Source organism: Crocodylus siamensis, chromosome 13 (assembly GCF_052110815.1).
Source record: "Crocodylus siamensis isolate JL-2025a chromosome 13, ASM5211081v1, whole genome shotgun sequence".
Taxonomy (NCBI): domain Eukaryota; kingdom Metazoa; phylum Chordata; order Crocodylia; family Crocodylidae; genus Crocodylus; species Crocodylus siamensis.
The window spans coordinates 6,842,714-6,867,056 of record NC_143407.1 but is presented as its reverse complement, the minus strand read 5'-3'; the positions used below and the strand labels follow the sequence as shown (position 1 = coordinate 6,867,056).

The following is a 24,343-nucleotide window of genomic DNA, read 5'->3' as shown; positions in this document are numbered from 1 at the left end:
ACAGGAAGTCTATTGTGTCGTGGATGAAACGCAGCTTTTGGGTGACGAGCAGTTTTAAAATGGATTCAGTGAAACTTGATAGTTCTTCCATTAGGGTTCCATGGTTTGAAATGATAGGTCTGCCAGGGTTTCCTTGTTTGTGGATTTTTAGGGGGCAGGTAAAACGTTGGTCAGTATTTTTGGCGTCCTTCCTTTTGGGTTGACCATTGTGCATGATCTAAGTCTGTATCCTTAAACAACTTGTGTTGTGATACTCAGAGTGGTCACACAAAACCTGGATTATTCCACTGTAGCTGGGGCATTTGGTTGATTAAGGGAATGAGGTAAGGTGGGGCTCAGGCTGTTCTGGCAGGGGCTGAAGGGTGTACGATGTCCGTAGAAAAGACTTTCTCCTGTAGCTGTTAGCTCCTCCATGGGGCTCCACCTCTGTTTATATTGGAGTAGCATTTAAAGGCCCCAGCCACAATCCTGGTAGGCAATACACACACACTTAGAGACAGCTTCATGAAAAACATCCAGTCCGAACAGACAAAAGGCAAGAGGAAGACGTGAGTTCTATGCCCAGTATGGAGATGGCGAACTGAAGCACAGAGACATTAGGTTTACACAGGAAGACGGGCAGAGCTTGGAGTTGAACCCAGGCCTTCTGAGCCCCAACTTGACCATGGCACCATGTTTTGTCCTCCAAACAGACATCGCTGTTGGTGGCTGAGAGTGTCTTCTAATTCAGAGGCTTAAGGCTGTATTGCACGTATAGGCATAGTTCTCAATACCAGCCCTGGATGGTACCAAAAATGGCATTGCTTTGTGTAGTTAAAATGTTTCCCCCTCAAGTTTTCAGGATTATGTCACGTACTGCAGTTTTCAAGTTGGTCCCACCATACCAAACAAAAGTGTATCAGTCATCCTCCCACATCATAGGCAAAAATGCTGTAATGATCTGTCACCTTCACAAGCGCCATTCACCCCAAGGGATCCCAAAGGGCTTGACGCATTCGGCACAGTGAAACACAGGCTGTACAGAGAATTCAATTTATACACAGAGAAAGCAGCTCACAACAACTATATGAGAGGTCTGGATAGGAAGCGACCAATAACTAACTGCCAGTGGGGACGTAGAGAGGTAGAGTGTCTGCATACCCCAGTTCATCAACCACAGCCATATGCCTTAGATACTCCCCACTGGAGCCCCAGGCAACTTGTATTTTTACAGGCGACCAGGGTTCTTCTATTCCAGTTTCCTTGTCTAGATCTCAAAGCACTTTGCAGAAAGGGAAACTGAGGCACCGAAAGAAGCAGCAACTTGCCCAAAGTTACACAGTAGTTCACCAGCAAAGCCGGGAGTTACCTGACCTGCACCAGTCTATTCTAATGGTGCCTGAACACCCAGATACATGTACCCTCTTTAACTTTATGCTCATCATTTCCATTAGCGGCACTCCCACCCACATTGAGAGGAGAATTTTCACACAGTAGAAGTGATAGGGATGCCTCATTCTTTTTTCCACTTATCAGACCTCATAACAAGCGAATTTTATCCAAAATATTTGTTTTTTAACATGGTCACGCATCAATACTCTGCGTTGCCTGGTTGCTAGCGATCTACATAGTCTGAGCATTTAGTCGTCATTATCTAAACCGTCCTCATTAAACCAGGTGAACAGGAGTTCGCTAGTGACCTAACTCTGAAACCAACGGTAAAACTCCCAGTAAGTGCAGAAGGAACAGTTAGGCCAGTGCTGTGCACGTACGAAATTATCCCAAGGTCTCTGAAGTTCAGTTAATGCACATTTTATATCCTTTTCCTAACTGCATACATTCAGTTATCTTATACTTATCACAAGTAAGCATTAATGCATCCTGCCTTCCCAAATCCATGCAGGGACATTTCCTGTTGGTGCTCTATCAGTGTAAGAGAGAATAAAAGCCAAAAACACAGTCATAGCCATAATCCCCATCATAATTTCTCTTTCACAGCCATAACAGCAGCCTGGTTTGGAATGGATAGAGCAACAAAATCACATGAGCAGTTCCCATGGTTGCATATGGTGATGGCTCAGCCTTCTGTAACTGCTAGAGAGCTACTAATTAGCAATCAGCAGCTCATTGCTAATAATCATATACCAATCGTAGACTGATTTCTTCAGAGTGTGGTTAGGCACACTACATACTTTCACCTGATGCTCTGAAGTTATAGTGTATTTTGAGGTCTCAAGGGATGGTGCAGTGGCAAATATGCTTGGGACTAGCTCTCTGTCTGCAAGTTCATCCTGTCTGAAGACCTTTTAATATTCTTTTACGCTTGCAGCCTAAATAGCGTGTTTGTGTGCGCCAGCACAACACGTTTTAGCACCTCCTCAAGGAGCACCCTTGCTTGTGCATGCACAAATCTTCCCAGACAAGCCGATCACCGCGCTTGCACAAATCTTTGATTGCACGACCCCCTTTGAAGGTGCAGCTAGTCGCTAGGGTTTCTCGCCCCTCGCCGTGTGAAAAAAGACATCCTTACAGACATGGGCCAGGCTGGGCCTCAGAGGCGAGGCCCCCAGGGCGTTATAAAGCGGAGCACCAGCTGCTGACTGAAGCACTATCAGTCCCCGTCAACGTGCAGTTGTTTGTTTTCTCTTTCTTCTTTTGAAAGCAGATAGATTCTAAGAAACCCGGACAGCAAACTGCAGGCAGGGAAGCAGGAGCACAAAGGTCCTTTTGCTTATCTCTGACCTTTCTAACATGGACGCGTGTAGCAATGGGAGCACCCAGATAATGCAGAAGCTGGGATGCATTGATTAGCCAGTGAGGCCTTAGGATGCCATCTGCAAAGATCTGCTGAAGACCCACAAGGGAGGAATATTAAAAAAAAAACGGAATAAGGAACAAGGAGACAAATGTTGCATTGCCCAGGAGATCTCAGCAGTGGTCAGGGGCTGGAATCCAGAGCATTGTACACATAGATAGTTTTTCTATGGCTATTATTATAGAATAATTATTATTATTATATGCAGCCTCTGCATGTTTGCTGGTGGAGGGTCAGTTGTGTAGTGGATTAAGCTGCAGGGCTAAAAAGCAGTAGATCTGCACTGTGCAAAAGAGCGAGGGGCCTCTCTAATGCAACTCCTCCCCGCGTTTGCACGACAAAATGTTCCTAGTTCTTCCCAATTCGGTCCTCATGCATCTGGGGTTATTTAACCCCAGCAGTCTTTCCTGCCCAGAACAGGGGGGCTGGACCCCATGATCTCATGGGGCCCCTTCCAGCCCTAAACTTCTGTGAATCTGCCTGTTCCCTGCCTGCTGGATCCGGACTCTGAGCTGCTCAGGATTATAGTACCAATAAAATAGTTTTTCCACTGGCAAATTTTGATTTGCTGATAATTTACTGTGGTGCCAGTGAGACTGACACCACAGTCCCATAGTTATACTCACCTGCACCACAAGGCCAAGTTTCAAGTGTCTGGCCTGACTCTCACAGGTGAGAATTGAAGCTTGCTCTCTGGGCAGGTACCTACCCGGAGGTTGTGCTATTCTGAGAGGTGAGACAAAAAGCTTTGACAAGTCTTGGGCTCGCTTTGTCACACGCCAGAAAATGTTGGGGTAGGGGAGGAGCAAACATTTCTTTCCAAGCACCAGTTTAGGCTTGACAGACTGGATGTGGGGCCCGTGGAGCCATGTCACGTGGCCCAGGAGCTGGTACAGGGGCTGGAACGCCAGGGGCAGGGCAGTCAGGGTGGGGCCTGCCACCTAAATCCGGGGACACAACCCCATTTGGTATGTGCGCCGACAGCAGGGAGCGAGCAACAACTGCATTTACCACCACCACTACTGTTACCCCAATTGTGTCCAGATCCGGCCTGCAAGAAACCCCACAGTCCAGTTCTGGCCAAGGGAGGTGGGGTGAGTTTAATGCCCCTGTTAATTTATACCATCACTTACGGAGACTCTGCCTAGGCTGCAGTAGGGGAACTAGAGAGAAGACCACAGAAGACATTTCTGTCCAGCAGCCTCAGTAAAAATCCTCCCTTTACATTAATCACAGCCATACCTTGTTCCTCTGATACCAACAAAAGGCTATAAAAATGCAGCACAAGAGACAGAGATAGACAAGGGGAGAGAGAGCAACTGATAGAAAATCAAGCGCTTTCCCATACATGCTGAAGAAAAACATCCTCTCTGAAGTTTTCTTGTTTTGCTGAGGTTTTTTGCACATGCCCTTTCCAGCTGTGGAGGGGTGGGCGGAGTGGAGGATCCTTCTTACATATGTGATGTTTGTTGGTTGCCCCACCCTGAGTTGCACTTTCAGGAGCCATGGGGGGAGGGGGGAGCTGGGGTCAGTTGAGGTGTGGCCTTTGATTATTATCTTTGCAGGAGTTGGAGATTTTTTCCCTTGGGTTGTTTTTGTTGTTTTTTTTTCTGCATTTAGGCTCCAGTGACCCAGCTCTGATTTCCTCTTTTAATGAATGACAGTATCCCCCTGTCTTCATTACCCTCGCATGGGTATAAGCAGGTTCCTTCTCGTTGCTATCAGTCTCTCGGGGCATGTCAGCAATGCACTCGTTAGAGTGGCAGCATGGGCTAGCGACTGAAGCACTGGACTGGAACTCAGTAGGTTTCGGCCTTGTCTGCACTTAGTTTTACCGGCATAGCTGTTGGTAAGGAGCATAATATTTTCTCCCAACCTAATAGTTACACCAGTTATACTGCTATAGTTGTACTATGAGCTATGTCATACCATTATACTGTACTGATAAAAGCCCTGCTGTAGATTCAGGTGTGGCAGTATAGGCACCTAATTCTGCCATGCTCTTTTCCATTGGGCCTGCATCTTTGCATAAGTCTTTGGCCACTCTACCTCTTCGCAGCTCTGCCACAGACTTACCGTGTGATCTCAGGCAAGTCACTTATCTATCTCGCTGTTTTTCTAACAACTGTTTGGTCTGTCTTGCCTATGTAGGTTATATTCTCCTTGAAATAGCACTGTTTCCTACTGTGCATATGCACAGCACCCAGCACTGTGAAGAGCTATGATCTTCCTTGGATGTGTTAGATGCTACTGTAATGCAAAAAATAACTTACGCTGATTATTTTGCGCTGAGTTTGTGAGTATCTTGTTTTCCCTATGTTTCATTAGAGGCCTTCCAGAAAGAAACATCATTCAAAACATTATTCTGGTAGTATTTATTGATACATTTTGATGCGATGAGTCTCAGGGATTCTTTGAGTTTTGGAGTACCTTTCACCTGAGAATCTTATGCTCAAAGTATTCTAGCACTCATTCAATTCAGTTCAGTGGTCCTGAACTCCATGCAGTTACACAAGCTCATTTTGGTGCAAGTAACAGCAGGTCCATTGATTTCCAGGGAAACCCGTCTGCTTCCCCAGGGCTAGATTTTCATCATTACCCCTCAGGGACTATATAAATACAGCTTGCAACACAGAGGCAAAGCCTGCTGTAAGGAGGGCCAGCATAGACATGCAGAGGACAAGTGACACATTCAAAGCTACCGTACAAGTCAATGGAAGAGCTGGAACTAGAAGCCAGAAGGATCGGAAACAGGGGAACTCTTGCTCTTATGACCGCTGACACCTTCTCTTGACTATGGACATTTGCAGTTCTGTGTTTGGAAATAACATTGGCCAAGCAATCTCAGTGCTTCCAATTCTTCCATCGAGAGGTTTGCTAAGATCCAAAAGGAGTTAAGAATTGCCATGGCGCATCAGACCCAGGGTTCACAATAGTCTAGTATCTGGCCTCTGACAGTGGCCAGCATTAGGCAGTTTTAAGCCCCGAAACACGCGATTTAACATCCCCTCCAAAACATTTGTTTTTGTTCATCATAACTCTGGATGTCCTTAATCTCTGCAAAGAATGGCCAGTCGTTTGCTGAGTCCTGCTTAGAGAGTGCCATCAGATGGCCTCAGAGGCTCAAAAGGAAGGGGCAGTAGTCAAGGCTGTTGTTCACTGTCAAACACAAAAGGGTCATGTTAACTTGATGCACTGAGAAGGACGAGGTGGAAGTATTAGTGCACCGTGATAGCAAATGGAAAACATTGCCCATTTATTGCATTCGAACCAGGCAGCCTTGAAACCCACCTAGGTCCAGCAGACTGCTAATAACACGCAGATCTGCAGCCAAGCCCTCTCAGGGTAGGTGCGTTTTCAGAATCCCCCTCTTCCTGGTTCCACCGTAGAAGCAAGATCGAGTCGTCATTTACTCATCTGCTTCCCGCGTTTAGTTCATCACCCTGGTCCTCGCCTTGGGTGTTGTCACGGTGCCCACAGGCACAGCAGCAAGCCGGAGGGGATTGATTGATCAATGGAGTCCCCTGAACGACAAAACATCTGCATTGTGAACCAAGCAGCCAAGTGGTTAACCGCACATGTGTGCACGACTCCTCAACCATGGAGTGCGACCACAGGAAAGGGCTCTGTCCAAAATAGCAAGTGATGTATTGATGCCCTTCAGCAGAGCCAGCGAGCCAACGGATTTTGCTGGGAGGCCCAGGTCTCAACGGGGTGGTGGCGGAAGGAGGGGTGTCTTTCCAGATTCACTTTACTGCCCAGCGATTTGCGACAGGTGCAGAAAGAACGTTTCCCCAGCTGAGTGCCAAGGGAGGGCCTAGTTCTCCCCCGGCGCCCAGCCACGCCTATGTCCCGAAGCTTCACTGGTGGAGGTGGAAGAAAGATCAGGCCCAGCAATTTGCTTTTCAGGAGATTCCTACAGGGGGGTCATTTCTGTCTCCTAGCAGAGAGGCCCCTAAACTGCAAAGCAGGAACACAGAATATTTAGGTAGTAAGTTTGGGTGGCTTTTCTCTCCCACTTCAAACTATACATACACCCCATACCTCCCGTTACCCTTCTCTCCTGTCTGTTTTTCCTTTGTAAGAGTCCATAGTTCATCTTGTCTTGGTGAGGAAAGCAAGCAGGGGCCTTGGGTAACTCCAGAGATGCCACCTGAGGTGAGGCATGGCAGTTCTGTCTTGCAGCCAGTCTCTGGCTGGGGATAAAAGCTGACCCAGCACTCCTGTCCCACCATGGGCTGCAGGTACTGGAGCTGCCACTTTGTCTACATGATTAGGTGACACATCCTTAGGCTCTTGTCTCGAGGCTGTACCCATCTGCGTGAGGAGGTGATGACCGCTCTAGAAACCTGAGCAGAGCCACTGTAGCACATCCCTGAGAAGCCTGGTTGCTAGCCCTTGGTCCAGCTTATTTTTTTACCTCCTCCTCAGCCCCCTCCCCTGCTCCTTGAGTGTGCATTTTTTCAGTTGCTTCCACTCTCGAGCCTTTGGAAGCTATTATGTCTTGTGTTTCCATCCAGCTTGGCGTATGCATCGAGATCCTGGCCGTGAGAAATACCTGTGCACTGACATGCTGTTGGAAGCCGTGTGTGATGGAAGCAAAACCTCGCTGCTTGCCATCATGTAGGCCTTTCAGGCCTTGGCCTGGAAAATGAAAGTTCCCCGCCTAGGTCTGGTGAGGCCATTTCCTCATGTTGCTTCATCAGCTGAGCCTCACACAGTTGATAGAGAATGAGTGGAGCCATGCAGTTCACCTCACTCCCAGCGCTTGCTGCTCAGCCTGCCTCTCACACTGGTTGCACCTACCCGCCCACTCAGTCTCTATTGTGTGTCCTGATACACTCAGTAATGTATTTATTCTTCCTTCCTCAATGGGGCCACGCCAGTGAGTTTTGTTGGATCCGGAGAGCGGGTTCTGATTTCAGAATCTGCTCCAGGAAGCCAAAGATGGAACAGGAAGGGAGTGACTCTTCAGAGATCTCCCCTCCGGGCAAGCCGATGGCCTGGTCTAAAGCCTGTTGAAGTCGGCGGACAGCTGTTAACATCCTGGTCCCTGAACACCTGCTTACCCTTGGGGGCTGTAGGCCAGAGGTGCCACCTACATTCCTCCATCAACAGCCCTTCAAGGCTCCAGTCACAAGTTTTTATCAAGCTAGCATCCTTGCCTAGGGCAGCTGATGATCTGACAGTGCAAAATCATCTTTAATATTCCCATGGGAAGTCCTTAAAAAGTCCCAACCACAATCTCCAGTCCAAACATCTTCTGCTCATGCTCTTCCTAATTCTGGTGTGTCACACAGCCATCCTGGCCCTTCCCACTGCTTATGGGAAGGGCAGCTCTGCTGCAGGACCTGCTCAGGCTCTCCACCCAAGCTGTTGAGCAGGCAAGCTCTTCAGTGGCTCTCTCTGGCCCTTCTCCATCCTCCCTGATTCTGGCACTCCTGCCCCTCATCTTTCAGCACAAACAAGACAGAAAGCCAGCTCCTATGTTGTCCTCTCGAACCCAAGCCTCCTCCATAGATTCATAGATGTTTGGGTCAGAAGGGACCTCAGTAGATTATCGAGTCTTATTAAAAAGCGAATGTCCTCCAATTCTGGAAGTGGCACAAGCCAGCCCCTGGGCTGCTCTCACCCTTCCTGGCCTTCTCCAAGAGAGTCCTACAACTCTCCCACCAGGTCCCAGCTAGCGGCTGCTGCCTGCTTCTTCCCAAATGAGCTGGACCTAAATCCCTTAAAAGGATCAGCAAGTTTCTGACCACATTTTTTTTGTGTTGACTTTATAGGATCATAGGAAAGTAGGGCTAGAAGAGACTTCAAGAGGTCACCCCGTCCACCTTGCTGCTCAAAGCAGGATCAGCCCTGACTCAACCATCCCAGCCAAGTACTTGCCTGTCTAATTGGCTTTTGAAAATTTCCAAGGATGAAGAGTCCACAGCCTCTGTGGGCAGCCTCTTCCAATGCTTGACCACTCTCACAGTGAGAGAGGTTTTCCCACTCTCCAACCGAAATTTCCCTTGCTGCAGTTTGACGCTATTGCTCCTAATCTTCTCTCCTGTGGTCACAGAGAACAGTCTGTATCCTCCCTATAATCGCCCTTCAGTTATCTGAAGACTGATCAAATTCCCCCTCTTATGACTACATTTTTCTGTTGATATTACTGGGCTCTGGATCAAGGACATCAGAACACTGTACTTATAATATAAAGCAAATGGTAGGCCTGGAAAGCACCCTTCCTATTGCTGCCTATGCTGAGGCGGTGCAGATAACCAGCAGTTCTGGTGCTAACACAGCATGGCTGTTCTGCACTTATCACTGATTTGGGTCTGGACTCAGGCTGGCAAAGTGGGCACAGGGGTGGGAGGCTCCCCCATCAAAGCAGCACAGCAGAGTAATAGCTGCAGTTTCTTTTTCAGAAGGTCCCTTTGACTGAGCTGCTGTTTGCTGGACAATGGGAAAGCACCTAAATGGAAACAGCGCAACTGCTCAGTTGCCTGTGCAGCCCAAAGTCACAGAGGAATGGAAAATGTGTGCAAATGATCGTTGCCGGGATCAGGGTAGGACAAAGAGAGTTGTGTTATGAGCCCTGAGCTCAGGAGAACAAACCAAAGTGGGACTCTCCAGTGACACTGTGTCATACCTGGCTGGAAGTTAGCTACGTGGTCTTCGGCTCATTCGGAAGACCTAAGTTCTCTTCCAGGATCTGCCGCTGGCTTGCTGGCTAACCTTGAGCAAGTCAGTTCGTCTCTGTGTGCCTCAGTTTCCCCATCTATGAGTGGGGCAATGCTACTGAAAAGCACTTGGTAGTTTACTGATCAAACCCACCCTCCCTGAGGCAGTCAAGCAGGCTGGAGGCAGAGAAGATTTCACGAGCAGCAGGAAGGAGCATCCCTGGAGAGGTGTTTCTCGTCTGGGAACATCTGAGTGGGGGGTGTGGGCGGCAGGGCAGGCGTGCCTCGGAGCAGCGCTCCCTGGGAATGTGGTATACAATCTTAGACAAAGTCAGTCTGGAAGGGGCCTCAGGATGCCATCCAGTCCAGCCCCTGCTCAAGGCAGAGGCATCCCTGACTAAGCCAACATCTGTTTAACCTACTCTTAAAACCACACGAGCAGCCCTCGCACAACTACCAGGCGCAATGCCTAAAAACATCAAAAACGCCCACAGTTAAAGTCGGGAGATGACAGCACTGTCAGTCTTGCCACTGCAAGGACAGGCAGTAGTTTGTTAAAATATGCTTGAGGAATTGAAGGAAGAGGACCATTGGCCTTTCTACAGAGGAAGGCAAAACCCACCACAGCCCAAGTTGATCTGACTATGGAGTAAAATTCCTTCCTGATCCCCAAAGCAGTGATCCGTCTGACCCTGAGCAAAGGAGACAGACTCTTTAGCTAAGAACCTCCTTTCCCAACCCCCTCTTATCCCAGCAGGAGCATCTATCTACTGTTGCTCTTCATAGCTGGGCCTGAAGTCATTCCTGACTGATGCATATCCGGCTTCTTGAAAACCTCCAGTGAAAGGGATTCCACCATTTCCCTGGGCATCTGCTCCACTGCCTCACTGTCCTAACAATGAAGAAGTTTTTTCCTGATATCCAGCCTCAACATAGTTTGCTGCAATGTCAAGCCTATTGCTGCCCATCCTACCCTCTGCATACTCTTTATAGTAGGCCTTCAGATATTTGAAAACTGCTCTTGTGCCCCCTTTGATTGCCTTTTCTGTGAGCTTCACATGCTTATGTCTCTCAAGCTCGCCTCGTATGACTTGCCTTCCAAACTCTCTGTCATTTTGGTCACCTGTTTTTGGACCGTCTCTAACTTCTCCGTGTCCTTTTAAAAATGCAGAGCCCAGAAGTACACAAAACACGCTGGATGAGGCCTAACCACCACAGAGGAGTGACATTATCACTTCTCACGTCTTATACCTAATACTTTTGTTGATGCAGCCCAAAACCATATTTGCCTTTCCTGCAGCTGCATCACACTGATCACTCGTGCTGAGTCTGATCTACCAAGAACTTTCTCTGCGCTGCTGCCATCCAGCCAGGTATCCGTCATCCTGTAGTTGTGCTTTTTCTTCTTCTTCTCTAGGTGCAGCCCCTTGCATTTGTCTGCCTTGAACTTCGTCCTGTTGTCTCTAGCCCAGCTTTCCAATCTATCAAGATCCTTCTTAATTCTAGGCCTGTGCCAATGTGTTTGCAGTCCTTCCCAGTTTCATGTCGTCAGCACATTCGCTCAGTAATTTCTCTATTCCAGCATCTGAATCCTTAATAAACCTGTTGAACGATGCTGGACCTAGGACTGACCCCTGTGGGACTCCACTCAAAATCTCCTGCCGTTTTGACAGGGATCAATTTTTAACAACTTTTTGCTTATAGTTACTAAACCAATTGTCTATCCACCTTATAGTAGGTTTGTCTAACTCACAGTTCTCCAGTTTGTTAGGTTATGGGAGACTCTGAAAAGCAACAATGAAAACCAAGTACACCAGGTCCACTGCATTTCTTTCATCCGTCCAACAAATTATGTGGTCAAAGAAGATCATATTTGTTAGGTATGTTTTGTTCATAGCACATCCATGCTGGCTGCTCATGGTCAGCCTTTCTTCCTCCAGCTGCTTAAAAAATGGACTTGCAGATTTTTTTTCTTGTTCTCACGGTTCTAGTTCTGCTGGATGCTACTCCTCCACTAAAAATCCCAAATCCCCGGTGCATTAGGATTTTGTAATGTGGTTAGTTCAGTGCAGTGGTGGTATTCAGCATTCTCAGACTGGAATGACAGAATATTCCCTTTCCTGTTCACCAGGCCCTTGAAAGAGGGACTCTCAGAAACCCTACCTGAACTGTTTCTGAATGATTAACTCTCTACTTGAGCTAGCGTCCATACTGAGGAGCAGGACGTTGCAGTGAAAATGAAGTCAAAGACGGTGTGATTCCCACCTGGGATGAATAGGTTTCTACCAGGGAAGTTGTCAAGTAATGGAGAAGGGGACAGGGAAAGAGGACAGACCCCATGTGGAAAACTGACCATTTATACTTGCTCTGTTTTCTAGCCTTAAGGTGATTTCTCATCCACCAGTGGACATTCCCTCTATCCCACAGCAATTCAGTTCATTAGAGCATTTGGTGTGGGACTTGGTCAAAGGCTTTTTAGAAGTCCAGAAATACTAGATCAGCTGGATTAGCCACTCCGCATGCTTGTTGACACCCTTGAAGCAATAGATCGGTAAGGCATAACTTCCCTTTAGAAAAGCCATGCTGAGTTCTTACTAGTGAGTGCTGTTCATCCATGTGCTGAATAATCCATTTTAATTCTTCTTTCTACCCATTTGCCAGGACCAGAGGTTAGACTCACTGGTATACTATTCTCTAGGTCTCCTCTGGAGCCCTTTTTAAAGGCTGGAGATGCACTGACAACCCTTCACTACTTAGACTTTTTAATGACAAGTTATGCACGTCAGTAAATAGTCCCACAATGTAAGACTGGAGCTCCTTGCTTCACGACTCTAGGCCAGGTAAATACCATCAGGTCCTGGTGATCTGTTACAGTTTCATTAATCTCTCCCCTCTAAAATCTCATGTACTGATACCTCAGTGTTTGTCTTTTCTACTGACGTGTCCCCTGGGAGGAATGGCCCTGGCAAGGGAATCTCTCTAACATCTTCCGTAGAGAAGACTGGAGATGCAAAGGACCCATCTGCATTTCTTGGCAAGGAATATATCCCTTAATGCTCCTTTTACACCCTGATCATCCAATGGCCTGACTGACTCTCTGGCAAGCTTCCTACTTCTAATGTACTTGAAGAAACATATATTGTTAAGTTTTATGTCTCTAGCAAATTTCTTATCAAATTCTCATGTAGCTTGTCTTACAGTTTTGCATTTGACTTGTCAGAGTTTGTGCTCTTTTTTTATTTCCCTCATTTGGATTTGACTTTCATCTTAAATGAAGCCTTCGCCTTACCCCCCTCTTTCATCGCTTCCTTTACTCTTCCATTTATCCTTTATGGTCTGGTTCCTTTCTTCTTTTTTTTTAATTTACGGTATGCATTTACACTGTGTCTCCAACATGGTGTTTGCAATTACTTACCTTGCTTTGGTGTCCTTTTTAACCTCTTTCTAAAGAGCTTCTAACCTCCTCCGTCGTCTCAGCAACTTGAGGATGGTTCTGCTCGATATGCCTTTGCTTTTCTTCCACCACTTTCCCAAGCTTACAAAACCTTACGCAGGTGCCTCTCCCACTCCTCGCATTTTGCACAGGACACAGACCAAGCTGGTTTTTATTACTGCAGCACCCAATCGTGGACCATGACCTCCCCATGTATACCTTGAGGCTTCCCCCATGGCTGCTCCCAGTAAAGCTCCTTGAGTAGTATCAACAGAGGCTTTTGGGAGGGAGTTGGGTGTGGAGTGGGGAGGAATCTAGTCTAGCTCATGAAGATCTATAGATGGATGGTTAGAAGCACGTCTCGTGTGATGCTGTCTTGGAGAGATCTGGCAGCTGAACCAAGAAGTTAGCCTGCTCAGCACATTGTTTGCTGCTGCAAACGTTAGCACTTGTTATGGGGACACGGTCTGTCGGTTCACCTTATAAATAATTATACCCTACTACAAAAATAAACCGAGAAGACTGTTCGTATTTGGTTGTCAGTTTACAGTGGGGGGGAAAAAACTCACCATTTAATTGCTACAGATAATCTCCTAGTAGCAGCCTGACCCCAGGTGTCACAGTTTTTGAGGGAGCCAGTTCTCCTCTGCCCTGGGTAGTCAGATCAGCCTGGTAGAGCTCTGCATCTACTTTGCTCTTGCTCTGCACTGGCATAATCAAGGTGGAAGGCAAAGGAGAATCAGGCTGCCTGCGCAAAGTGTAATGGTACATCCATCTCCCCAGCAGCCAGGACAAAGGCTAGAAGAGGCCAGCTGATGCAGACTCAGAACAAGCAGCGTGATCCACGCTGGCTGACATGGCTCGTAGACGACACCAAATTTTGCATTTGGGACAATCTGGGGTCATCGCAGCGCAGGCCTGCAAGAACGTAAATGGAAATACAGTTCATCCCCTAAAACACATCTAGTCACAGAGCTTACTTCATTAGTGTCAGGCGTGACAATGAATATGTTGTTATTGTCACAGAGTATCCACAATATTAATGTGACAGCATGTCTCTTTATGGGATTAATTGTAACTGCAAGAAACCTGCTGACAGAACCACAACTATATTATCTTTTATAATGGAGGCCAAAAATCTCGTGGAGCTGGATGTAATCAGGAAAGCAATGCAATAATGTTTGCAGCTGCAGGAAACAGCATTCATCTCGTGGAATGCAGTTGGATGCTTGGAGGAGGGGACTCTCGCAAGCAGAAGCTCTAGGTTCGTTCCAGCTGCGCTTGGACCCGCTCTGTGGTCCTGGATCAGCCACAGCACTTGTCTCCACCTTGGCTTCTCCTGCCCTGCAAAAATCACAGCCAAGCTCAGTTCGCCAGTGTTCGTTAATCCTCAGATGTGTGATATTGGAGTCCTTGCCTAGTGTTATTCTTTTCCTTTGGGTCTAACATGGGGATGTGTTGGAGATGAGAGAGGTGGGTTTATCATTTCAGAGGCGGAAGGGACGTGCATCCCAGGGCCACCCTTTCATAGTTTCATAGCTGGTCGGGTCGGAAGGGACCTGAGCAGATCATCAAGTCCGACCCCCTGCCATGGCAGGAAAGAGTACTGGGGTCAGGCGACCCAGCAAGGTGTTCATCCAGCCTCCTCTCAAAGCCCCCCAGGGTAGGAGGCAGCACCACTTCTCTTGGAAGCCGGTTCCAGACCCTAGCCGCCCTGACCGGGAAGTCGCGCCTCCTGAGGTCTAGTCTGAATGTACCCTCTGCCAGCTTGTGACCGTTATTCCTGGTCACTCCTGGCGGTGCTCGGGGGGACAGGGACTCCCCCAGTGCCTGCTGGTCCCCCCTGCCTACTTTGTAACAGGCCACTAGATCCCCCCTCGGCCTTCTCTTGTGGAGGCTGAACAGGTTCAGGTCCCATCGCCTCTCCTCGTAGGGCCTGCCCTGCTGCCCCCTGATCATACGAGTGGCCTCCTCTGGACCCTCTCCATGCTGTCCACGTCCCTCCTGAAGTGCGGCGCCCAGAACCGGACGCAGTCCTCCAGCTGCGGCCTGACCAGTGCCGCATAGACGGGGGAGGATCACCTCCCTGGCCCTGCTCGAGATGCATCTGTGGATGCAGGACAAGGTGCAGTTGGCCTTCCTGACCGCGTCCCCACACTGCCGGCCCATGTCCATCTTGGCATCAATGATGACCCCCAGATCCTTTTCCGCCTCTGCACTGACGAGAAGGGAGTTCCCCAGCCTGTAGGTATGATGCTGGCTCTTCCTCCCCAGGTGCAGCACCTTGCACTTGTTGGTGTTAAATCCCATCCTATTCTCATCCGCCCACCCCTGTAACCTGTCTAGGTCCGATTGCAGCCTATTCCTCCCTTCTAGCGTGCCCACATCCCCCCACATCTTAGTAGTGCTAACAGCAGAGCTCCCGGGTGATCCTTGGAAACAACCTCTTAGGCTTCACGTCTGCCAGGCTGCAATGAACAGGGCTTCCGAGTATGCAAAGCTGGAGCAGGCAGTGCTCTCCCATGTTACTAGAGGAAATGCAGTCACCTCCACACCCAGGAGGAGCACGTAGTTGATTCAGCCCTCGTTTAAACCTGCCAGAACCAGCGGGGTGTAAATCAGAGTGAAACTGCAGCTTACGTCCCACCCCACTCCATTGCTGGTTTGAAGCTTTTCCTTTCAATTCCACCAGGGGCAAACCAAGTATAGCTAGCAAGTCTAGTGGAAAGGATTATTGACCATCTGTGGCAGGGTTTGCCTTCCGTTCAAAAACCCCGGTAGTACTCTCTCCAGCCCTTTTTCTAAGGGATCCACGCGCCAGGTGCAGTGCAGCTGGGGGAAATGAGAAAAGCTTCATTCATTCTCTTTTGTCCTCCTCACCAAAGCTTCTACGTGCACATGTGCGAGCATATCACACCCACACAGTGCACACATGTACTACATGCCCGCAGATCCACACTCCTCTCCTCCATGAGCAGCATCCCCACTCAGAGGCAGTAACCTCACTCAGAGGATCAAATATGCAGCAGACTCCAAAGGTTTCATCTGAGTTCTCCCCCCTGCTGCCCTGACACCAGTTCTGTCATTGGCCCATGGTGTTATGCTTCAGTGTCAGGCTTTGAGTCCCTTGAGGTGGGAGAGATAACCGAATAAGTGTAAATGCAAACTTTGATCTAAAAAAAACCAGCCTAACGTGAGTCTTGCAGCCTGTATTTAAGTGTTTCTTATCATTGCCGGCTGCAATTCCACGATCCTGCTCCTCAGTGCGTGAGCTTTGGCTGGGGGGGCATCTCGCAGCTATCCCCAAAGCGCTACGAGCCCATGCTTGTGTGCATGCACGCACACACGCGCATCTGAACTGGCTCCTTCATGCCCCGCTTCTTGAAAGGGAAGTTTAGATCTGGATCAGGACTTTTTGGCTGCTCCTCCCTTCCTCCACCCATCTCAATAAAGCCGCAGCCAATGCCCTTCTATTTTGGGAAAGTTCAGAGTTCAGAGCCCTGGTGTCCAAGGTTGGGAGGTGGACACCGTGGCTTGTTCATCTAAGCATTTGGGGGTGAGCAGTTCCACTGCCAGTCCTGAAGTTGTGGCGTGTCCCCTGGCAGATGTTGTGCTAGATGAGGCTGGGGCCGCAGCACCCATAGATTCTGCGCAGGGGCGGCATGGGGCCCTTCCGCAGCCAGTCCCGTGGGACAGCTCAAGGCAATAGTACAGACTCCATTGCGATGTTGGTCCTCTGACATATGCGACACAGTGGGATGTAGGTATGTCCTATGCCTTTCTGCTCCTGCGAAGCGGAGCAGCACACAGCCTTGGAAGCGAGCAGCGTTATAGCGTCTGGGATTAGGGTCTTAGACTGTAAGCAAGCTCTTTGCAGCAGGCACTTGTGAATAAACATAGACATGAACTTCATTCCCGTAGCCCATTTACCGTCGTAGCTCCTTGCATCACTAGTTCTCAAAGCATTTTACAAGGAAGGTCAGTCTCTGCCCCCCTTTTGCAGAGGGGGAGACTGAGACACAGATGATTTGCCTCAAGTCACCCCTCAGCCGAGCCAGGCGCAGAAACCCAGGCGTCCTGACTGCTAGTTCAGTGCCCCGTCTCCTGCATGACACTGCCTCGTTAGTGGTTACATTGGCATGTAAAGAGTCACTTGCTGCCTTTGCCACACTGAAGGGAAACAAAAATAGCTTGTAACCAAAAAGGATAAAACACAGGTTAAAACGTCAAAACCACAGAATCGTGTGAACAAAGCTTGGGCAATGCAATCCATTCAGGGCATGGACCGGTGAAGGGGTGTGAAGAACCAGAGGGGCAGGGCATTTTGAGAAAAAAAAACCACTTTTGATGCATGAAATGTAAGAGCTCTTTTTGAAATTTGCTTAAATTTGCAAGCAAAAATAATCTCCTAAAATTAACTAAATATAAACTCAATTTAGGGGCTTTCCAAACTGCTGTTTTCTGAAATTGGTTAGTTTCAGCTCTGCATTTCTGCCTTTCCGTCTTTCTTTCCGTCTTTCTGTCTGTCTTTCCGTCTTTCTTTCATTAGTTTTTGAAGTTCCTGTTTCAGTGAGAAAACTGAATGCTCACCTGGGGATGCCTAAGCTTTGTGGTACCAGTTTGAGTACATGAAAATGTGATATAATTTTAGAACGTTCTAGGAAATGGGAACAAAAGCAGCAAAATAGATGCTAAAAATGGCAAGTGAACAGCGAGACAAAGGGTCAGGTGGAGCCCTGCTTTGACCTGTGTTGGACTAGATCCTCTGCTGGTATCAACTGGCCCAGAGCTGTTGAAATGGCTGGCTTCATCTGGAGATTCACCTTTTCTCGCGTCAGACCCCGCAGAACAGAGGCACCTGAAACCAAGAGCCACTTTTGCTAATTTTATCCTAAATAATTGCCACAAGGTCACAATCCTAACCCCGTTGCAAAGCCCCAGGACACACAAAAACACAACTGTCTTCCCCGTTCGTAGACGTAGCTATTTCCTATCATTTTAGCTGCTGTGCGAGCAACCCAAGCTAAGGGCTTTCTACACGCTGCCGTTGAACTGCTTTAACTGTGGCTGAGAAACTAATATCACTAAATAAAACTCTCAGACTGGGCTCAGCATAGCAGTAGCTTATTCCCAAGCTATACAGGTATTAATAACCTGATGGTCCTATTTGTGTAGCTAAACCAGGACGGTACTGATATAATTGGGTTAGTTCAGCATCCCACCCCATGTATGGAGCAGGCCTTCTTCAGCCAGCGTGCTGCATCTGCTAAAGGACATCTAAGCCTTGCTGAGGTCCTGTTCCCTTCCCCCTCCACATGATATCACCAGAGATTAGTTATTTGTAGTCAGGTTTGACCAAGTTAAAGGAAACGGAGTGCAATGGTTGCCAATATTAAGAAATAATATTAGGAAATACACCCCATGTGTCAAGACCGTGCTCAAGCTGAACTCTCGCTGCAGTGAATGGAAATCTTTCCTAAGAAAGGGATGATTAAGTTAGGAAGAGGACTTCAACGGGCCCTTTAAGGAGGCAGCTGTTTAAGCAGGGTGTCAGGAAAAGGGATTGGTGGGTTTTGTTACCCACTGAACTGCCGTGTGACCTTTCTGACTCCTCTGTGAAGTAGCATTCACTTCCATAAAATGGACAGAGTGGTGTGGCCTCTAACGTTAACTCATTCAGATTTCGCCAGTGCTTTGAGATCCCAAAGTGAAAAGTTTTGGGGGTATTTCCTACAGCATATTTTGTATAGGTTCACTAATTCGTGAGAGTTTGGTTTTTATGTCTGATATGTAAGTTAATTAGTTTCATTATGATATTACTGATGATGCTTTAGTTGCAATTTGACAGAAGAAAAGTTTCACGTTGACAGTTCAGAGCTGGGTAAAAGATGGCTGCAAAATATAAGACGTCGGAAAGGCAAAAAATGCATGGCTGAGATATTACAATCGTGTCTATGGACAGATGTCACGGGACAGATCTCAGCCGATGCAAATCAGTGTTGCTCAGTCAACTGCATTACGCCAGGTGAAGATTTGGCACAAAGTGCCTTTGTTATATGACCAGCTTCTATATCTCTTTCGCCTTCGTCCTACCGATGGTCTGAACGTGAGTTTGATACCAGCTGGGAATCGGATCCGGTAGCCACACCGGCCCTTTAAAAGCTCCTAATCCTGGTGACTCTCTTAAATTCATCATCAGCATACCAAAATAATGATCCCTCTTGGTGATTCAGCAAAGAATAACATTGCTGGTCTGAGATCCTGTAAGTCTAGAAACCCTAAATTTTTTTCTTTTACTCTGAAGGAATTTCCTTTTTTTACATTGCTGAGTTCTCTGCTACTGAGGCCAGGAAGTTGTCTATCTACAGTCAACAGTGACCAAAATTTGGTTTTCCTGGAATTCTCTCCCTTCCCTCCGCACACCCACACAACAGGCTTTTCAGGACTCCTGCAGTCTGTAATTTGCCTTTCTAGCCTGATAATGTGGTTGCAGAGGCATCAGTTCTGCTAAGTCATCATCTGGAAGGAACACTTTCTTATGCCACAGCCTTCATTTTTTCCCTTATGTCCCCTGTCTACCATTGAGCCTGGCTGCAGCATATTTCTAACAGGCTGAATTAAAACCACCCATGTGGACAGTGAGAAATGTGAGAGAGGCCATTGTGTCTGGTGCACGGCCTGAGACTTTCAATTTCAACGGCACAGTCCAGACAACACAAGGACCCAGAATCCAATGGGTCCGATGCGGTTTTCCTTTGCTCGGCTAAAGAAAATATGTTTCGATCTATTTTTACTGCAAAACATGGGATTCAAGGTCCTTTTCTTTGCTTGTGCAAAACAAAAGATGCTGCCCACAATAAAAGAATGGGGGACATCCTGGATTAAATTCAGCCCATTGGTCTACAAAAATCTCTCTCATGGATTCTTCAAATATTTTGTGTCCACAGACCTAGGAGGCTTTTGTGGAATGTGAAGAAAAGTTACAACAGGAGGCCGCTTTTACAGCTCTGTCACCCACTGAAATTCCTCTTTTTCCATTTCAAGACTGCCGTTGAATCTGTGTCATTCAAGCCTCCACATTTTGCTCATCCCTCTACTCCTGTTCCATGCTACCTTGCTATGGGATTTCTTTTAATGCAGTCAGCATTATAATGCTATGACATTGGCAGCTTTAAAAATGACTAGATCCCATGAGTATAAGAGATGAGTAGAGAGAGAGGGATCCTGAAGGTCCTCGGGAGAGGGCATTCAAGCTCTGCAAGTCTGGATTGCAGGAACAGAACCTCGCCCTGCGCATTGCATCAAATCCGGTCCATACGTGAGCTTCACGCTCACGGAGGTATAAAACGACCAGCAGTTTTGACCTTTGAAACCTTGGATTTATAGAGTACGTTATGCGCTGTTTTGACTGTTCAGATTAAAGGTTCCCAAACAGGACAAAGTGTCTTGTTTTGCCTAAACCAAAGAGTGCCAAAAACCCATTCTGTTCATTCTTGACGAAAAGGTTGTGTTTCTGAGTGGCTGAAGAAGGACAAAAGTGTGAGGTGCCTCAGCGTGGTAGTGAATGCACACAGGGAGAGATGGACAAAAAGGATCACCCAGACATTTGCTAGGTCATATCAGTTTCTGCCTCCTATGATCCCATGTTCATAACTTGTAATTTCAGACGTATTTCTAAGAGTACAGGTCACAGTGGATACTTCTTAAGACACTGTGCGTGACATTGCTTCCAGCACGCCCATGATTTCCACGTAACCCATTTCTCCCACAGACGGAGGCTTGAATAAATATATCCTAAGTCTCCAAGCTTTTCGCCACACTGATCTGAAGGCATCTTCCACTTCTCAACACACCAAGAGTGGACTTTGCACAGTAACGTGAATTGCTACATGCGACCCTTTACAAAACTGCATCGTAGGAATTCGTCTTGAGGCATTTAATCCTAGACCGGATCAAGGAGTAGAAAAGATGGCAGAGAACAAGATTAAGCTGACCAAGAGTATGACTTGGATCATCTAGAAGTGATCTTCTACCACCAACATCTATAATTATCTAATTTCTTTCTTGCTTCACATTGCTCATTCACTTGCCATATGACTGCATCGTATGGCAAGCTGATAGCGACCACGACGCTCGTACAAGATGACCGTTCCCTTCTAATACCGTCCCTTTCAAAATCAGTAGAGCAGTTTGCAAAAATTGTCCCTTTGAGGTGACATTACCCAGAATCATTTTCAACCTAAAGTGTTTTTGTCATTATTTTGCAAGTTTGAAGAAACTCCCTTCGGTTGTTTTCCTAGTACTATAACTGTGACAAAAAAATGTATTTTACTAACCCTGTTCTGAAGAGAAAGAAGAAATAAGTGGCCAACTGCCTCAGGCACTTCTTTAGCTGTTAGGAGCTCTTGTATTTCAAAACCGTTATTCCATGGGGATAAAGATGCCAGTGCCTTCAAAAATCGTATCGACTCAAACTCCCAGCATTGCTATCTCCCATCATAGAAAAACGAAGGTTGGAAAGGCACCTCAGGAGGTCACATCTAGTGCAACCCCCTGCTCCAAGCGGGACCAGTCCCAAATACATCATCCCAGCCAAGGCTTTGTCAAGCCAGGTCTTAAAAACCTCCAAGGATGGAGAGTCCCCCACCTCTCTGGGGAGCCTCTTCCAGTGCTGCACTAGTGCTAGCAATGCCAGGGCAGCTTTTTACGGAGGAAAAAGCCAGGTGCAGACAACCCTTCAACATGCACGCAGCTGGTTATTCTCAGAACATCGACGGATTGTGCCCAGAAATAGCTACAGAGTTAAATATGGGCCAGAGAATAATAGAAATCAGACATAAAAGACTGAAACGGGAACTCTTCCGAAACCTCCAGGATTTACCCGTTTTTAGCCCAGTGAATCGGCATGACTCGGGAGCTCGGCAGATCCTGCAGTTTGGCGGCAGGACACCGTGGCTCCAGCCGACCACATGGCTGCCTAGGTAGGGCAGCACTGAAGAAGAAGGGCAGTCGGTATAACGCACGCTCAGAAACTGCAATGGCTGCAAACCCCTGCGAGCCAGTCCTTCCCAGGGGGTTTCAGTCCGGCCCCTCTGGGCTGGCGGGTGAGGCCGACGCGTGGCGCGTTTTGGCACCCCGCCGCGGGGAGCGGTGCGGGGGGGGGGGGGCAGCCGCCTCCCACCCGGCAGCTGCCCGGACCCCCGAGGCGCCCCGAGGGGGCTTGCAGCTCCCTGCCCCCGCCCCCCGGGGCGGGGCCCGGGCGTCGCCCCGCCCGCTTGGAACGTTGCAACTTCCCGACGTTCTAAAAAGCGCAACAGTGGCTCCGGCTCTGCTAGTGCCGCAGCGGGTGGGCTGGGCCGGCTCCCGCCTGCTGCCTGCGCGCCCGGCCGGCCGGCCGGCTCCCCGCCCGCCCGCCCGCGAGCGCCCGGCCCCGGGCACATGGAGCTGCTGTGCGCCGAGGGGCCGCCCCGCGTGCCCCGGGCCGGGCAAGACCCTCAGCTGCTGGGGGACCGGCGGGTGCTGCAGAACCTGCTGAACCAGGAGGAGCGCTACACCCCCCGCGTCTCCTACTTCCAGTGCGTGCAGAAGGAGATCAAGCCCTACATGCGGAAGATGCTGGCCTTCTGGATGCTGGAGGTACGGGACCCCCCCTCGGCTGGGTCCCCGCTCCCTCCGCCCAGCCGCCGGCACCTTCCCAGCCCCGCCCCGGCTTCCCTGGAGCCCCCTGGGGGGGGGGAGGGTTTGGGCGTGCAAGCTGTGGGGAGCAGGGGGCATCAGCCCAAGCCCGTGTGGGCCCCGCGGGGTATCCGCAGCTGTAGAGAAGGTGATGGGCAGCAGCTGGGATGCCGCCCCGCTCCCTCCAGGAGCCGCAGGGGCAGGGGGGAAGTCCTGCAGGCAGTGTGCAGGGATGCCTCTAGGGGTCCCCCTGCTCCCACCTCCGCCCGCAGCCGCCGCTGAAAAAGTTCCCTGCAGCGTGCGAGGCCTTTGGATGTGCCTGGTGGATCACGGGCTTGGGCCCATCACGGAAGGACTACCATCCTGCCTTAGGAGGGCGGCCGCAGCAGACGCATCAGCTGAGTTCGGGGGACAGCTAAAGAGAGAACGGGGATGGGAGTGAGGGCCCAGGTTCAAAACGAGCGGTGCGATGTGGGGGAGTGCGGAGCAGGACGTGCCGGACAGTGCCCTGCGGCGTGTCTAAATGCTTGGAGAAGGGCTTGCCGGCGCCCGGGGAGCTGGGCTAGAGGATGCCAGCCACCCGCTTCCCCCAGCACAAAAGCGAATGCAGCCCACACCCCACATGAATCAGCTGGCCAAGGAAAGTCACCAGAGCCACTTCTTTTCCCTTGTCGTAATCCAAGAGTGAATCGCCTCAATTCAGAAGCAAATAGGAGATATAAAATGTGGTTGAACCCAGCCGGTCGTTCTCTCTACCCCACTGACTTGCCACACAGTACCCGGTTACCTTTAAAATAAAAGAAGTGCTCAGCACTGCCTTTTCTATCATTGTTCTGCCTCTTAAAGCCCCTTCCCTTGCCGTCATTTCTTGACTGGAAGCTGGGGTGCGGCCTGATCCTATGAAGGAGTCAGTGACAGCAGAGGGCACTCAGCTTCTCGCAGGATTTGTCCCCCAGTAAAACCAGAAGCTAGAGGGGCTGACGTTTAAGTGCCTGAGCAATTAAGACCAAATCCAGGTCCTACTGAAATCGATGGCAAAACTTGTGTTGACTTCAGTGGCACCAAGTTTTAACACTATTTTTCATGATGATGATGATAATTTTATTTTTTCAATATGGGGGGGCGGGGGGGAAATGCAAGCACAACTAAACCTCTCAAGTATGAGACTGACTTTATTTTTTAAAGACAGTCTCTGTGTTGGAGGTTTATGTCAGCCTGTAAAAGGTACGTAGGGAAGCGGAGTTAAAATTTGAAAGAGAAGGATGATATTGGTTGTGGCATGAGGGAAAACCTCAGTATTTTTGTAGCTACGGTAAAAGAAGGAAGTAAATTTGATCAGTGTTTCAGTGGTATAGTCTTGTGGCTAGGATTGACATTCAGGACTCCTGGATCCTATATTTGACCATGATACAAGTATGGTATGCACAGACAGGCGCTAGGAGCTTGGGCATCTTGGGTTCTCTGCCATTGACCTTGTGACATTGGACAAGCCACCTCATTTGGGTACCACCACCCTGAGGTGTCTAGCTTGAGACCTGCTGGGGCTCATGTCAGAGGTGCTGAGTCCTCACAATCAGTGAGAGCAGGAAGTGATCAGCATCACTGGTAATTGGGCTCTAGGCATCTCACGTCAAAGATGGAGGCAGTCACAAGACCATGCACACACACACACGGAGGATTGTGGTCTGAACCTCTGCCTCCATTACACCCGGGCTACCATTTTTCCTGCCTGCCATGTACAGACGAGTAGTAGTGTTTGAAGGCATCGAAGGC

The 24,343-nt window shown here is 48.8% G+C and overlaps 1 protein-coding gene across 3 annotated transcripts in view; it reads left to right on the top strand.

The window, feature by feature from the left end:
• Window positions 1–24,343, top strand: part of CCND3 (cyclin D3) — a 64,480-nt gene that overhangs the window by 21,706 nt on the left and 18,431 nt on the right. Inside the window, exon 1 of one of the 3 annotated variants that reach the window (XM_090024922.1) lies at window positions 22,252–22,531. The exons of the other annotated variants lie outside the window; for them this stretch is intronic. Within the exon in view, the coding sequence (XP_089881048.1) occupies window positions 22,334–22,531 (198 nt within the window). The 5' untranslated portion in view covers window positions 22,252–22,333. Of the gene's footprint in view, window positions 1–22,251; window positions 22,532–24,343 lie in introns of those variants that run through there. 3 annotated transcript variants of the gene reach the window in all.